General features: G+C 37.8%; 1 protein-coding gene across 1 annotated transcript in view; it reads right to left on the bottom strand.

Annotated features, from left to right (window-relative positions):
• Positions 1-271: 271 nt before the first annotated feature.
• LOC105052260 (regulatory-associated protein of TOR 1) overlaps positions 272-17,782 on the bottom strand; it is a 32,061-nt gene continuing 14,550 nt past the window's right edge. Inside the window, exons 7-23 of the mRNA XM_010933019.3 lie at positions 17,425-17,579; positions 17,192-17,336; positions 17,030-17,108; positions 16,795-16,896; positions 11,031-11,114; positions 10,807-10,917; positions 10,221-10,574; positions 9,954-10,143; positions 7,917-8,534; positions 7,453-7,782; positions 7,198-7,321; positions 3,766-3,890; positions 3,411-3,556; positions 3,217-3,318; positions 2,873-2,958; positions 2,570-2,654; positions 272-999 (exon numbers count right to left, since the gene is read on the bottom strand). Coding sequence (XP_010931321.1) covers positions 661-999; positions 2,570-2,654; positions 2,873-2,958; positions 3,217-3,318; positions 3,411-3,556; positions 3,766-3,890; positions 7,198-7,321; positions 7,453-7,782; positions 7,917-8,534; positions 9,954-10,143; positions 10,221-10,574; positions 10,807-10,917; positions 11,031-11,114; positions 16,795-16,896; positions 17,030-17,108; positions 17,192-17,336; positions 17,425-17,579 — 3,175 coding nt within the window. The 3' untranslated portion in view covers positions 272-660. The remainder of the gene's footprint in view (positions 1,000-2,569; positions 2,655-2,872; positions 2,959-3,216; positions 3,319-3,410; positions 3,557-3,765; positions 3,891-7,197; positions 7,322-7,452; positions 7,783-7,916; positions 8,535-9,953; positions 10,144-10,220; positions 10,575-10,806; positions 10,918-11,030; positions 11,115-16,794; positions 16,897-17,029; positions 17,109-17,191; positions 17,337-17,424; positions 17,580-17,782) is intronic.

The raw sequence follows: 17,782 nt of genomic DNA, 5'->3' as shown, positions 1-17,782 counted from the left end.
AGAGATAATAATTGCGCACCTCCACAAGAATTTCACTGAAATCATAAAGACAATATTTACAAGCAATGCTAAGAAATTGAACTACACTTTGATTAACAAGCCCATATCGAAATTATCATCCCTGCCACCATCAACCACATGCTATTCAAAAAGTTTGAAGCAAACATTAAGCAATATCCTAGCAAGGAAAAATCATTAAGGACATCAAAATTAGAGATCTGCAAGAAAAGGAACTTAGAAGACAAGGATTGTTTAAATACAACAACACCCCTTGCCCAGGAAGAGCCCAACCCTATTTAATTTATAATATGAAGAGTCTGGCGCTTTTACAAATTGAACAAAGGGAGGAAGAAAACAGCTAGAAAGCATTGAAATAACAGAAACTATTTACATCTTTTACCTAGGTATCAAAATTATTTGTAAGAGCCTCCAAGGGTAAATACAAACGGGATTAACTGAGACCTTCTGCAGGAGGCTAATGAATATTATAACATACAAATTTCACATGCAGGCCAGAGGTGTATATATATTCAACCGGTGACAATGCCAATAGCTTCAGCGAGAGATCAGCCCACTAGCCTGAATGTAACAACAGGCATGTTGCTCGGGTAAGATGTGGACATTCTTTTCTTGCCCATAATGGAACTCACTGATTGCAAGTTATCTTGCTTGGTAGCTGTCATCTGCATAGATGGATATGCAGGCATCAGCAGCACCGGCTGCAAGGAGTACTCTGTAAGGATGGAAAGTGAGGCAGTTGACAGATCCTATTCTCTGAGCCATGAAAGTCGGGTAATATCTGATGATGCTCAGCTGCTCTCCTTCAAGGCTGAAGACTTTCACGATCTGCTTGGCTGAGCCACTTGCAACAACTGGAGCATGGCGATGAACGGCCAAGGCTGTAAGAGAGCCCCTATGGGCATCAATGGTGAGATATGCCTGAGTCTGATTTCTTATATCCAAAAACTGGATGTCCCCAGCTTGTGATGCACTGACAATCTGCATCCAAATAGATTAAAGATGCAACCATACATTATGCTACCTTTGCCACATAAAAGCACCCAAAGAGATATGAGATGCTATAAAAATGCATAAAAAGGATTAGTCAAGATCTTTATCAAGGTAATTAGTAGATTCAAGGAAAAATGGATTGCATAATAATTTAAGGCACTGAAATACATGACTTTTCCAATTTATGCATCAGTATAAATTACAGAACAGGTTAGACGGAAACTGCCATTCTCAACCAACATAAAATGCTACCAAGGGAAGATACAATTTGCAAGGCAAGTTGTATCTCAAATGCAAAATATAAAATCAAAATTTTAAATTACCAGATATAAATAGAGATACAGTGGCAATCAGGCCAGGTTGGACAAGAGAGGGGCTGTGTCAGATATGCATTGCTACCGCTATATAGAGAAAAGGATTAAAAAAATGTTGTTGCTTTTGCCAGCTTGGATAAGGAATGTAGGACTTTCAAAAGCTGGCATGACATCATCCATCTTCCTCAAATACCTCAAGGAAGCACACAAGACTCCTGCCATTGTGTAGTCTAGGGTCAAATGTAAACAGCCTAACCCGACATGCAGAGAAGCTGTATCCATGTTTGAATCCCTAACATCCAGGTCACAATGGAGCAACCTCACACTGTTGCACCAAAGCCTGCCCTCTACCTCCAGGGAAAAACAAAAAGGCAAAAATGCAAACAATTACCCAGGTTGCAACCTCCAACCCCCTGCATCTGCTCACTTTCAAAAGCAAGCCCAATAATCTAAAAGATTCACTCACATGAACGTAAGATAAGGGGAAGGACATAATATGGGTAATATCAATTATCCGATGTTTAACCAGATGTGAAGCATCAATTTTTTTTTCTATTTTTTCATCATTCTTGACTTCCTAATTCGATTATTAAGTCATGTGACTGACACCATACATGCAAAAATATAAAATATGTTTCATGTGATGTAGCTGCTAATAAGGGGGCATATTAACTATTTTCTCAAGAGAACAAACCATGATGTCTGGAATCATCCATGTGCTTAAATCAGTCCCTACTTTTCCATCGTCTAACCTCTTCCTTTTCATTCTCTATAGGAGATTGCTAACAGCAGCAGCCTCCTATTAAAGAATATGGAATCTTGACGGTATATTTGTTACCGCTGAGTTAAATTGAAGCATAACTTGAGCATGCATCAGATGACTAAAACACCAGTCTTAGTTTGCGTGACTGAAAAAAGTTTTTTTTTTTTCAAAGTTATGTTCAAATTAATCTCCTGCACTCTGGCCCCTCTTTCTTTTCTCTTTCAAACTGTGTACGATTGAATCTTATAGATTATAGCTTTTGAAAACCACAAGAACAGGAGCAAGAGTTGGAACAAGCAAGATAGCAACAATAAACTACATTCTGTCCAAAGTTCTTTGGTAGACCAGTACTGGAGCAGAAGGATATTTTTGAAATGGGTCTAGCATCATAATTTACTCATTCAAACTCCTAAGGTCAAGACAGTTGTTAATCTGAACAAAGATAATAGTATAAAACAAGCTAGTTGATGAATGTTGTTACCTTGGCTGGATCAAGACCAGGTTGAAAGCCAAGCCCAACAACCTTTTCCACTCTTTGAGTATGTGGCCTTGCTGTACAGACAAGCCTGTAACACCAGGCATGACTAATAATCAGATACAATTCTGGGAGGCATAAGTGTAGTTCAAGGAAAATTTGGAATAACCTTCACTAATAAATAATTTAGATGTCTGGTGAACAGGGAGATTGAAAATAAAAACAACTTGCTTAATCTTCAGTTGTTCAGAAAATAAGTAACCAAATTTATCACATCCAGAATTGTGTAGAAAGTATGTGGATTCTCACATCTCAGGAGTACGAATATCAAATATCCTGATAGAACCGTCCAGAAAACCAGCTGCAAACTGACCACCATGAACTTGAGAAGCTGACTGGAAAAAAGAACAGAAAAAACTGAGTCATTTAAAATGCAAAGCAAGGGAAAAAACTGATGAGGGAGTGGGAAGAATAGTTAAAATGCCAAGGATTCATATCTGCATAGGCTGACTAGAACAGACAATCCCGGGCAAATGAATATAGTATTAGCTCACAGGCGCACTTCTGACACATGCGCATTCTTACCAGCACATCTCCATGAGGGTTCATTAGTTGATCTATATATGTATTAGTAGAGATGGAAAAACGCTCACCAAAGATGATATGCTGAAGTCCGATGATGATGGAATTGAGCTGACAAGTTGCTCTTTGTCCAGATCCCAAAGCATAATAGGCGATGCCTCACCAGAAGCATACTACAACAAGGAAATGCTTGTATATGAACCCCACAACAAAACTATGATACCATAGTAGTGTAAGATTACACAAGACTAAAATGGAGTAATACCAAGTAACCAGACTGCTGCTGCCAGTCCACAACTGCATTCATACTGCGAACACCAGCCTTATGTCCTTGAACTGAAGAAAATGCCGTTACAAGTTTCTGTTTGCCTTTTACAGTATAATCTTTCCACACACGAACATTTCCATCACCTGCAATCAACATGCATATTCAGAACAAACTATCAAACAAGTCCAATGCTGGTACGTGCCCAAGTATCCGATCCTTCCAGGACCTAAAATTTTGTTCACAATCACTACAAACTCTAAGTGAGGGTTGAGTGCTTATGGATAAACCAAAGGGTCCGGGACACAAACTACCACTACCAGTTGCAAACTAGTTTTACCAACAAACAGCTTACTTGAAGCAACAAGGAGCAAGCTGTCGTCCAGTTCATTCACAAGGCAGAGCTTAGAAATTCCTCTATCAGATAAATCATGATTGTCGAAACTATTCAAAGGTGTAGCTTCCTCATAATTCCATACCCTGGGAGATGATATATCAAGCTTTAGAAAAGACTAGAAGAATTGTAATGTGTAATCAACCAATACAAAAAAAGATACTGTAAATCGACATCTTGAAATTAGAAGCATGAGAAACTCTATATTATAAAGTAACACAAAATACTCTCTTCCAAGTATTCAGCGGCATTGTGAGTTTAATCATAAAACAAATGCAAACTTAAAAGACCGGGCAAAACTAAGAAATATAAATTAACCTTCATAAACTCGGTCTTCAATCTTGAAACTTATTATGGCTTCCATCTAGGCTAATAAATTGTTTTGTGTTTGTGTAGAGAATTCGCTGATGTGAGAATTTTGTCAAGCTTGCTAAAATCAATCAAACAAGGCCAGCTATTGGCATAAAAGAGTGTCCTAGTGCACAACGCTCCTGCCACTGTGGGTCTAGGAAGGGTCAGTTGCATGCAGAGAGGCTGTTTTTGTGTTTTAAACCCATAACACCCAGGTTACAATAAAGCAACATTGCAGTTTTGCCAAGGCCTGCCCTCCATTGGCATATGAAGCAAAAGAACAATCAGCATAAACAACAAAGAACATCAAAAGATTTCTATAATTACAATCATTATGAAGAGGACAACTTCCTGGCCAGTATTCCAAATAATGTGGTTAACATCTAGAGCTGACCAATATAGCTCCACACTCTACCAGAGTACAGAAAATGTCCAAAATCAACTAGTTTAAATCTGAAACCTCAAAACTTCCATCATAATGGCTTCAAACAAACAATGCTTAATGAATCTGTTGATTACGTGCATGATCTCATTTCTTTCAACCTTGCAACCAAAGCCTGACTGTCGCTCCCGTGACCCTTGTTGTAGTGACAAAACAATCTTAATCAATTCTCAATCATTTCAATCCTCAGAGCAGAACATGCATTTATAATCTCTCCAAAAACTAGCTGCTATAAGATCAAAAACTCACCATTGATCAGATTTTATTTGTTAAAAGACCATGATAGTTCTAATACAAACCCCAAAAAAACCATTACAATTAGAACTAATTTACTATAGTATTTTTTTCTGAAAAAGAAACAAAACTTGCTATTTATCTAACATGATACAAACCAAAGCTTGACCAAGGGCAACCACAGTTTGCTGCATATGACAGATACGAAAATCACTCTTTTCATACTAAAGTGCCATTTTATTTTTCCAAAGGGAAACAAAACGTGGATAGACAATCTACCTCACAAGCAGCATTATGAGATCAAGTCAACCTGGTCGACATATCACCAGCTAGGTGTTGCATGTTGGGATCACAATGGCTTGGAAATAGCTTAAAACCACTCAAACTAGTGGACCTAAACAGATTAACCTTTCAAACCATCAAGGTCAAAACTTAAGACCCACAGGTCAACTAGTGGGGAAGGGGGTATGATTCCCTACACCCTATCTTGGCTCCATCGCAAAGAAATGGTGATTTATCTCTCAGAGGACCCGATGGCAATGCCAGCTTGATACTGGAGTGGTTAGGAAGATGTGCTAAGGGGCACGACCTTGACGATCGTAATGTGATGCCAGAGAGGAGAGGGTTGTTTGGAAGATCAACATTGGAGGAGGGGAAGGCGGTCATTGGGTGCTTGATCGCAATGGCCATGGCAAAGGCAAAAAAGGCTAAAAGGGGGACCAATGTCAATTAAGCGAAGCGCCTCGATGAGAGGGGAGATTCCAAGCTAGTCATAAGTCAGACTAATGGAAACTGGAAAACAAAAGACGAGAAATTGATCCCCAAATCTGACTTTGGCATGGATCCATCAAGTTATCAGAGTCGAGGAGGTCAACCAATGGTTGGACTATGCACCTATCACCCGGACACCAGTCAGGTTTGGTTCAACTTAACAAGTTCAGGACACACGTACAAAATAAATTAATAGATAAATAAATTTGACATGATGAGATTTCAAAAATAGCTAGGCACAATTTATTACATAGCTATTAGCTAAAGATGAAATTATATACTATGATATTGAATAAGTTTTTATACAATTGTTTACTCCACTGAACATGTAATCCAGAAGAAGTATTTAATAAATAGTGATAGATACCTAACTTTTATGACTTATCCATGTGGTATGTTATTCTCAAAGCATCACAAGCAAGCAAGCTCGCACCAGCTACTTTAGAATTTTGAGCATGGACTAATGATCTAGATTGCATCAAACAAAAGAATAAGATTATTCACATTTCTATGAAAATTTCCACCAGAATGATGAAAGAGTGCATACAGTATACACCAAGTAATCACTTGATAAACTTTGGTGACATTTGGCATCACCTTCATTTTGCAGTTTTCAGAAATAAAAAATAGAAAGTTTACTTCTAATTTTTCTAGATTTTTAAGAATATAAATGTCTTGTATTGACAATTATTTTTAAAAACATAAGCGTAGCGGGTGCGGCAGCGATAGCGGTGGTGTTGGTGACAGGGGTGGTATCAGCGATGGGGGTGGTGTTGATGGCAGGAGCAATGGCGGTGTGGTGAGGGGTGGTGTTTGTAGCAACAGCAATAACAATGGTAGCGGCAGCAATAGTGTGGCAAAGGTAATAACAACAATGGCAGCGGTATTGTGATGGAGCAGGCAGTGGCAGTGGTGGTGGCAAAAAATACATTGATGATGGGGGGGCAGTGTCGGTGGTAGTATAACAACATGAATTTTTTATTTCTAAAACATACTGAAAGTAAGAATTTCTTACTTTTAGTTTTTCTATAAATAGTGAAAATGACTTTTTAAAAATAGAAAAACATTGGCATCACATTAGCATCAAACATATTTTTTTTGTCTCGATCTATGCTTTTTCATTTTAAAAGTAGAAAACAAGAAATAAAAGCGATTGCCAAACACCCTTAGGCTTTACATTTGTGATTATATTTGCACAACCAATTTCCATGGTAAAGTTTGATGGTATTCAAAAATTCATGGCAATGAAATACTAGGGAAAAGGGAAAGAAGGTTCGCCATCTCGGTATCGGACCCCATACTAGTGAAATTCCACTAGTGTCATTATGCGATACAGTACGATATGCCTATATCGGTACAGGACAGTTCGGCATACCGGTATGATATGGTATGCTCCGTACCGTATACCCATACCATCCGGTATGGGCGGTACAGCTAACCATCAAGACTTTGCCCAACTTATTTGTGGTCGGCCATACAAGTACTCAATTGGTTAAGATCCATCAAAATAGTATCCTGCTATTATAGATGAAGCATGCTGTTAAAATTTAGATAAATTTGAAAATAAAAGTAACAAAATTTTACCATTCAATTACCTGATACGTTCATTCTCATCTGCAGCAACTACAATAGGATAAAAGGGTAGCAGCAATGTGGCCTTTGTACCCATTTCAAACTTTGTATCCCAACTAGCAATTTGATTATTAAGTTTGCTTACAGCTGCAAGTTACAGATAAAAAAAATCATGTTCATCTACATGAAAAACAAAGGCGGCAGCTACATGCCCAAACAATGGAACAAAAAAATCCGAAGGCATAGAAATCAAATAGTATAATCATCATTCCACTTACAAGAATGCTGGCATTTGGCTATGCGATCCAGGGCTATTCTTTCCCTTTCCTCTCTTCTAGCCATAATTTCCTCATTGTCATCAGAAGCAGTAAGAAGTGGCCTTGAAAAATGACCGCAGCTCCAGTTGTAAATGGTTGATTGTGGAAGTAAGCTGCGTTCAGAACTCCCGGAAGATCCATCAGAACCTAAAAGCGGATCAGCTAGTCCAGTGTCTGGGGAATTTAATTGGTGAGGCCTGAATTCTAGGGAACACACACGTCGCAATCCTGTGAGGTAATTATTCCGTGGAGGGCTAACTGGAGGTGTTCTAAATGTCATTGGCAAATGACCTGCTTAACACAATGATATAATTAGCAGTGCAAAAATTGAATTTTTTGCGATGATTTTTACAAATTATTAAAGGATGCTAGATGATAAATGATACATTTAAATAAAATGATGAACAATAAAAACTGAAGATTACCGGCATTCATGTCAAACCATGAAGAAGAGCGTGCCAATCCAGCAAGATTTGGAGATGCAGTTGATGCAGAGCAATTTCCTTGATGTATGCCACCACCACTAAATCTTGCTTGCCTCGTAACCACTTGTTCAATACCAATAATAGAAAGAGTTCTTCGACCAAGGCTTGCAATTCGAGGAGATGGATCTTTGGCCATAGTAGACATGGCTAAAATAATCTGTGAATACATTGCATTGTCAAGAGGCCTTGACCTAGGATAGCTGATGACCCCATTACTAGAATTTTCTTTTATAACTATGCCAGAATCAGAATGCTGAGAAGAATCATCTGATAGTGGGGAACCATGCATTATCCCTGTAGATGCAAGAGGACTACTTGTGCATATCCTTCCATCTCGAGCAGCACTTGTGCTGTCACTGCCAACTCTCAGTACAGGGCCAATATGGCAGGAAAGGGCACTTCCTGCATACTGGCTTGGGTTAGCATATCCACTACCTGGACTGTTAATGTTAGCCAAAGATGGAAATGAGCCCAATAAATAATTAGATTGAGGCTTCCAGTATTCGGCAGCAATTGACTTCAGATGCTTGTTATGGCCGAAGGCAAAGCGGGCAAGAGCTGCCAAACAAGCATAACAATGTTAATCACAAATCACAATGAAAACAAAACTGATCAAAGCATGCTGCATGAACACCTAGAGCCCAAAAAGTGGTATGTCTTTAATAGGATAAGTTAAACCAGTTTACAGGAATATAAACTCACTTTCCAAAACTAATAGGGTGACAGATAAAATATCTATACATACAAAGCATAACCTGACATTCTCTAGTGATACAAATACGGAAATGGACATCAACACATCAAAAAGATGGTTCTTTCTATCCTGATAATATTTTGATTACATATACAGTTATCTAACAAGTGCTATATTGTTTTTTTAAGGACAAACTTCTGAAAATGATATTATTGATTTATCCCGTCATATCTGTTATGTCCATTCATCTACATACATCTATCAGATTGACATTCATGTTTCTTTATATAAAAAATGGGTATCATTCATGTCAAATACATATGACAACTTTCAAATATATATAAATTTTACAGATATCTGATACACACCTGTATTTGTTTAGGGCAACCTATGGATATATATTTGGAAGCCTAATTGATACTCACATCCCTGTTTGTATCCACTGAGAAAAATGGATACAGCGACATGGATATACAGTATCCAACACATATTTGACCTGTTTCCAACCCTCACCCGACCCCTACCTGATGCTTGAGCCATGATATTGAACAAAAGCTAAATTTTCAATGTCACATGCAAGAAAGTTAGAACTCATCCTTAAAGAAGCTTGTACGTCGGATCTCTGAGAATACAAGGACAATGATAATGAACATAAGCAAAATTATATGAAATCAGATGTTAATTTCAGGATATCTCAACTCAAGGCCTAATTTATTATCAAAAGCTCTAGTTGAAATCCTAACAAATATGTGGATTATACTGTCAGACGGGATGGTTAGTAGTCATTTGCATTATAAAGGCTTTTGACTTGATCACTTTTGTGCTAAGTTGGATATAGTATGCTCTTTTCCTCCACAAAAACTTTGATTATTTTTTTAATTGACTTAACGACTTATGGAGCAATTTTACAATACTTCAGGTCCGTGGAGCAAATAGACATCCCAAATGGAAAACTGGTTTTTGCGGCAACAAAGTCAACATTAACGAATAATATTTAAAAATATCCAGTGGACTTCATAAACTTTCAAGTGCAAACTTACAATTTATGAAAGTAAAATGTTCTTTGCTATCAAAAATAGTATAGAATTTTCTTCCTTACCATACAAAAGCATAGCAAACCGCCAATCAACTTTGTTACAGTGCAAACAGGTGATGCTATCTCATATTTTTTTTTGCTAACCATGCACTATCAAATACACAGATAAAATAAAACGACAGCTTCGAGAGGCAAGTAACATTTTCGAAAATATATCCGCAGAATTTTTAGGAAAAATTTACATTACCTACAGCAACCTCAGCCCTGACAAGTGGACTTCCATCACCAACAACTTGTAGAAGGTTTTTGACAATATTGAGCTCCGCCTTAATTTTTTCATCATCATCACAATCCTCATCACCTCCATGTCCATCTCTATATGAGACAGATCCAACATCAAGAAGAGTGCCCAGAGCAAAAACAGCCGCAGATCTCACCTGACAGGAGATGAAATACAGATGTGAAAACATGATAGTCTAGATTGACCACTTGGAAAGCAAAGGAAAAATCCTACCTCAGGCTGAGGCTCTGACAACAAAGGTCTAATTGTTGCAGGTGCATCTGCTCGTAGACCTACTATCTGTGCTTCTGGAAAATCCTCCCAGAGCTTTCCAAGGCAGAGACAAAGCCACTGAAGAAGTAAAGGCTCTGTCTGTGTATCATGTGGACTCGCTGGTTGGAGATGTTCCAAGCATATATGTATTAAGTTAACATGCATACATGCTTCCTGTCCCCGCCTGTGTCCATCCACAATAACTGCTAAAACGAAAGCAGCCATTGCACGCTGTTCTGGGAATGCATCCTTGCTGTTAAGAAACTTGATGAAATATACATGCCCCCCATCTTTCACCAGATCAACCTGACAAGACTAATGTACACAAACCCCCCCCCCCCCAAAAAAAAAAGGGTTAAATTTGTCGCATTCCACAGAGATGAGAAACACCAAAAAATATCTGAAAATTGCCAAAACCAACAGCTTGTTTGACTTATGGTTGGCTATTAAGTGACTTAAAACCATAGAAACTATTTCTCCCGAATGTTAAATGTACAGAAGCAATGTAGACAGTGTACAACTTAAGTCAAGGAAGAGACTGAACTACCTTATCAAGAGCAAGTATCTTGGTCCATATAAACACAAGAATTTGGCGCAATTCCATTGCAGTTGTTTGTAATAGTTTGAGCACATAAGGAAAGATCCCAACGGATAAGGCCTAAAAGACACAAAACGTGAAGCTTGAAACACAAAAGCAGAATAAAATAAGTGTTCCAACAGTATACAGATGGAAAATAAATGAAAGGTTAAATACAGTGATCAACAAAATACCAAATCCACAGCCCAAGGTCCCATATCAAGGAATCTTCCTAGAAGCACCAATGCACGAAATCGATGAGATTGGCTCAGTAAAACCTACAATAATATATGTCATCAGCAAACAAGAAAGAGTAACAGGCTGCGGAAAAATTATTGGTACACAAATTTAGATATCTGAGCTGTCAAAATATACATGTTATCTCCAATCAAAATCAAGAATCACTAGTTCAACCATTTAGGGTTAGTTTAAAAATCATTGTTAGAAAGATTCTTAAATATAACTCTGAAAGAGGAGCCCCTAAACATCCAAGCACAAATTGAACACTTACTGAAAGAGAGAACTGGCAAAGCAAAACAAAGTTCTACAGTTCAACAGGAAACCATATGCGCATTTTCAACTACTACAGCAGGGCGATGAACTAGGTTCCAATGAAGTTTGCTCAGGCCAAGCAAAGTTCTAACGAAAGTCATTAATTATATAATAATACTGAACAAATATCTGCAACCATGATGTCAATATTTAATGCGCAATCATGCAGTTAGGACCATGCAAACAAATTCTAGAAATTTTATATGTTACCAACAATCGATTCTTTAGAAAATTCATCCATGCTTGTCAGTCATACATCAGTTAGAATGTTATAAATTACTGCAAGAAAATCATGCAAAGACTTAACTGCCCATATGACTGAAACAACGGCTGGCAGGCTCCTTTTATATTAAAATTCAATATGAATAGAGACAGAATAAACATACCACCCAAAATTCAATCTTGGGAACTAGTTCATGTAGCTAACACTGTCCACATGGATATTAATCCCCTCAATTAGCATTTACTAGAAAAAATATCCAAAAGAAAACACAAATATTTGGATCCGTATATGAGTCCAACTTAATCCATAACAACATAAATAAGGCACCGGAGATGGGCCCTTCCACAAAAAATAAAAAAAATAAAGAGGACCTGTTGAACTGTGTATCTAATTTTTATCAATGCATGTAGATAGCAACCCTGTCGATTGGCAAATATTAGAAAGATTACTAGATAAGTTTACATCATAGAGTCATGAGCAAATCATTACATATGTATTTATGGTATATGTATACATAAATTCAAAAATGGAGCTGCCTCTATCTTAAAGAATAAATAAATTTAGTAATAATTCTCCTTTTTAAGTAATGACTCTCCTTTTCTCTCTAAGTTTTTTTTTTTTTTTTAAAAGTATGAGTAATAATTAAAGTTCAGTTTGCAGATAGTTTTCTTAGTATGCATATGAATATCATAGAGGCGAAAAGCAAGTGTAGTCAAGTGAAGCAAGAGAAACAAGCTCGATATCGCAACAAGGTGTGGATATCACACAATGTGATGGCAGCATGTTTATTTGATTACACGTTCATGTACATCGCTACAGGATACAAGAAATCAGCCACTGACATGCGGGTCTTACATTAGGTCCTCACAGATTTAAGTTTACAATACTTGAAGGTAAGCTGCTTCAGCTTTCCCCCACTTGACGTACCAATGATATGTGTGTGTGTGTGTGTTTGTGTGAAATCTTCTTCGAACACGTTATGTTCACTTATGCATGTAGGAAAATACTACCGACTGACACAGGTTACGCAAATACAGATAGGTTCATAGCTCCATATCATAACATTCTGTACCACACTAGCAAGTACCAAGTAATTAGGAAATGGCAGCACCGAAATCCGGAACAATTTAACCACCACCATGCACAGATATAAAATGCAATCGAGTAATTCCGTATCTTGAAGATCCGGTTCAAGATACTTCAGACAACTGCACCATATAAGTTGAGGACCCAGCGTGACAATGTCATGGCTTATCATGTCCGGCATAAATTTATTCAATGGCACCAAGGCAATAATAGGTACTTTGATGTGAGGTTCAACCTATCCCTCTCAGTGATGATGGTGGTGATATTAAGCATAAGCACCATAAGTACAGGCAAGCAAACAAGAGGATAACAAGAGACCTATGGGATGGAAGGTCACGGATTAAGACATGTCCTTTGGAAACTGTATTGCTTTTACTTTCTATGTTGTTGTTTTTCTTTAATCTATTGCATGATTACTTGCATCATTTGTAGCAAGGTCCAAACGAGCCCAGTGGCTATGGGGCATAGAAGATACTGATGTGGTCTTTGTTGGCCATGTTCTAGGTATACATGCAACATGGCCAGAGTGTCAAAGCCAATTTATTGGCTAGTCACATGCTTTGTATATGAAGTATCCGGCATTCAAAGAGGCCACTGGCTGGTCACATGCTTTGTATACAAAATATCCAGCACTCAAAGAGGCCACCTGAGCTTATCACACATTCATGGTTCGCACAGTGAGTCCTACACCTGTAAAGGAGCCTTCAGGCACATCACATCCCACAGATCACTGTGAACTACATCCAGCTATCCCTCCGGTTAGTCATTACATTGTCCCCCCAAGTACATGATTCAACAAGAAATCATAGAAGGGTACATGGAGAGAAAGCTCTAGTAAAATACCTACTACAGCCACAACCCAATAGAGAAAAGTACATCCGTTTTAGGGATTGGCAACTTACCCATTCAGTGACTTGGGCACTAGACATTCTCCAAATGAGTACTATTGTCTTAGGTAAACTAGAGAATAGACAGACATATGTTGGCAGCTGACACTGTGACTTCATTCTTTCAATTAGTGATATAACCTCGTTGCTTCTTATAATACCCTTTCCTCCACTTAATACCATTTGCTCCCAATGAGGAATTGCATTTCATCTCCAATCTAAGTGATTGGATTTGCGCCAATTTAAAGCATCGCATCCTTCTGGCTTGTGTGATCCTTCTCCTTTCTCAGATTCTTGGATGATATTTTGCTTTATGTAGTAATGGATATGTATTTGGTGACTTGTGGATGCACCCCATATAGGAATAGTACTGTGCACTGTCTGCTAGGTCTGCATTGTGAATTCCCGGGTGAATTGACTCTTGTTTATTTTCTTTTAAATCCTTAGTGGTATCATGCACAATTGTGGTTGCTAAACATTTTTTAGCTAGTTCAAATGATGTCCGCATTGGATTATATTCATATATAAAATATATATGTACATATATATGGCAACGATCATAAGAATGTACGGATGTACACAAATTAATTTGCCCAAGGCTAGCAATAGGGCAAGAGGGAGGGGATGGTAAGGGACTTTGCAAATATATGATGGAATTGATCCTCATTACCTAGACATTTTATAGGAACTAGAAGAAGACCAATTTTGCAGCTAGAAGTAAAAACACATAGCATAAATCAAGCCTAGGGCCAGGGTATGGAAATGCCGAGTTGGGGGGGGGGGGGGGGGGGGGCAATCATACATGCATACTTAACCTTTTGCCCACAAAATGGAATGACAATTTTGTACTCAATAGAAATTTAAAAACAACTATCACTACTTCAGTCGGAGGTAGCACATGGTTGTCCATGGTTAGGAAGGGGGTGGGCAAGAAGGTGGGCCATATGCTAATTGTTCATATTTCCATGAGATAAAACTTCCATACTCGGCCATTTAAAATTTTGCTAGATGGGCAATTTTATCCAAAGCATACAAAATTCCACCTATCCACTTCAATTATTCCACAAACAAACAACCTCAAGACAGAATATCCCTTAAAACCTATTCCTTAAACCAAACACCATAAATACCTTATCCTGTGGAATAAATCCCATACCACTTATAGCAGCCGAATAGCTATTCCTTATTCCCCCATTTTTTGCTCTGCAACAAAACAGCCCCTTAGTGCACAACAATTCCAATATCACCATTTTATTTTATTATTTCTTACAATATATCACCATACTTATGGTTTGTCGTACTTTGTAGCAATGATTCAAGTCCCAGCGGGACGTCCTACAGGACATCGAAATGAGGTACCATCCCATGTGTCAGGACAAAGCCATCCCACTAGGGTTCCAACGTTCCGATCGAAACATCTTGGGACATTCTCTATCCCAAGTGTCGAGATGGAGTGGGACGGTAGCGCATCCCGTTCCATGAAAAAATCGGGACAGCTCCATCACATGATATTTAAAACCTTGCTTTGTAGGTCCATGCAGAACTTAGACTCCTTGTGACTCCTTAAGTTGCCTCCATATTTTCTAAGGTAAGTTTCACTTATATGGTTCACTGCTTGTCATTTTGGATTTTTTTTTGCCCTACGTTCTTGCTTCTTCAACCCACCTAATGTACTAGTTGTGGAACTTCGCTCCTCATTCTAAAAATTTTCTTGAGCTCTCCTCTAGGCTCCTGTAAGTTCAACAATTCATATGCTAAGGCTCATTTTTTACAATGACTACCAGAATACAGTCAAATTGCACTTTTATCAACTATCTACTTATGATCCTTTTTCCCTTTCTGTGGATTCTATAATCATTTCATGTCCTTAACCTTTCCAATGATTCATGCATTTTTGGATCATCCTAGTGTCATTCTATGATGGTTTTCATGCTGATTTCCAGTGATTACACCATCCCTCCTTTACAGGGTCTTTTTTGCCCATGCTCTAGTCTCAACCCCTAGTTTTGATTCACCACTAATGAAGCATTTCTTATTAAATTGTATGACCAGCAAGCTTCTTTTGCACCATCAAGTTCCTCGCTACTTCCAGCTATATACTTCACCTAAAAATGCATCAGCCCTCTTCAATTTTCTATGCAATTTTCCAGATAATCAACCTTTTCTGCTACCATTGGCATCTCAGTTAAGCAAAGAATACATGTAAATACTTGGAATCCTGGGATTATAATGTAGCACTAATACTTCACAACACATCTACTGATTTATATTGAATTTAACTGACTCTACAATCCAGTTTACTTACTTTCCAGCTGACTTTGTCAACCACTAAATCCCACTGCCAATATAAATCATCAAAAACATATTAATCTGCGATTCCATATTATCAATTTCATAATTCTAGAAGTCATCCTAGTAATTAGAATAACAGCTTGAGAATCTGACAAATCCACCTAGATCACGCACCAACCTACTACCTAGTTGCCTCTACTGACACTTGCCTCTTCCATATTTTCAAACTAGTGCAGCTTCTTATAATACATCTCAGCTCACATGCACAACATTTTCCGCTCTACATTAAATTATCAACCTTACAATACCATCTCAGCTCACTTACAGTCCCAGCTTTTCATCGAAATATTACATTGGTTTAAAAGTTGGCGGTTATATAGTCGTATGGTCTGCTTAGTAACTCATACTATTGCTATAGCGCTACCTTAAAACAAGACTCTTTCACCATCACAAAATCTATTAGATTATGTAAAGGTGATCCATCTTGCTTTGGCACGAGCATGGTTCATATCCATTGCATGTTTAAGAGAAAGTGAAATAGAGAAGCCTATCATATTGAGCAAAGGAATAAAACATGTACAACTTTGTCTAATGGCCTATGTATTATATTCCCCTGAAGTTCCTATAAAAATTCTATGTATTACCTGACATTGCCTAATGAGAATAGAGCACAGACGCTTAAACACTCACCTCATTGTGCAAAATTCCAATAGCACTCTTTTTGAGGAGTAACCTTGGCTCAAAATACAAATTTAAGATAGCTTACTGCCATATTTGATCAGTGATACCATGAACAATAACACGTTAACAACCATTTGAGAGTAGAATAGCAGTATCCAAAACTGATTACAATGAAAATTATCACATTAAGAAAGCAATTTTTGCATATCTACCAAATAAAGAAACTAAGTGGCTTACCTGAAGAACTATAGGCAACTGCTCGGGTGGCTTCTTGTGTTCAGAGCCATGATCAAGCCACACTTCAAAAGCCGTCAATTGTTCTGTGAAAAATGGGCTAGGCTGATTTACAGAAAATAAGGAACATTAGCAAACATTATAACAACAATAAAACAAGAAAAAGACTTTAGCATTTAATGATCATACTAGAAAGGCAAACAGTAGACAATGATCAATGGATCTAAGATAACAAAACCTGAAACTCCGAATTCGGATTAGCAATTAATTGCGGAAGTTTGGATAGACAAATCTCAGCAGCCATATCCCATGAATCCCTGAAATGTCCAAACTCTAATAAGGAAAGAAAAATAAAGACTAAATATATAATTACACAGCGATAATAACTCCATATGGCTACCACATATGATGCTGATGAGTCGATGGTAACAATGGATATGAAATTGGAGAACAATTTGCGGCTCGCATTATTCGCTCAGCAAGTAAGAAATTCCGAAAGAGACTAGCAACTAGCAGATCTTGCCTAAATAACCGCTGGAAAAGATCTGCACAACGTCAATTTACATATCAGCATTGCGCTCCTTCAAAAAATTATGTGGAAAATAGAAAAGCGATAATCAAATTATCTAATACCATGAGGCAGTACATTCCATGCAATTGTATCAGTGACAGCAGTGAAAATCCAGTTCAGCTCCCCTAGAAGTGTTTTTCGGTCATTTTGGCGGCCAGGAATCTGGTCTATGAGAGAGTGATCAAGGGAATCACGAAGTAATGAACGAGAACAAAACCTGAGTAATAAATAAAACATAATTACAGAAGGCAGTGGTTCAAGAATTATAAAATGCAGAACATGTTGATCTAATCATGTGCTCAACATCTGTCAGGCAGTAGATCAAGTTTGACTGCAAAGTGGGCTTCTAATAACCAAAAGTAAGGGTTTGGTAACTAAGTAAAAGACATGGAATATGCTACAAAGAAGCTTCATTCATGG

This window comes from Elaeis guineensis, chromosome 10 (genome assembly GCF_000442705.2).
Source record: "Elaeis guineensis isolate ETL-2024a chromosome 10, EG11, whole genome shotgun sequence".
Lineage (NCBI taxonomy): Eukaryota > Viridiplantae > Streptophyta > Magnoliopsida > Arecales > Arecaceae > Elaeis > Elaeis guineensis.
Note: the sequence above shows the minus strand (reverse complement) of the source record. Positions and strands in the feature narration are given on the sequence as shown.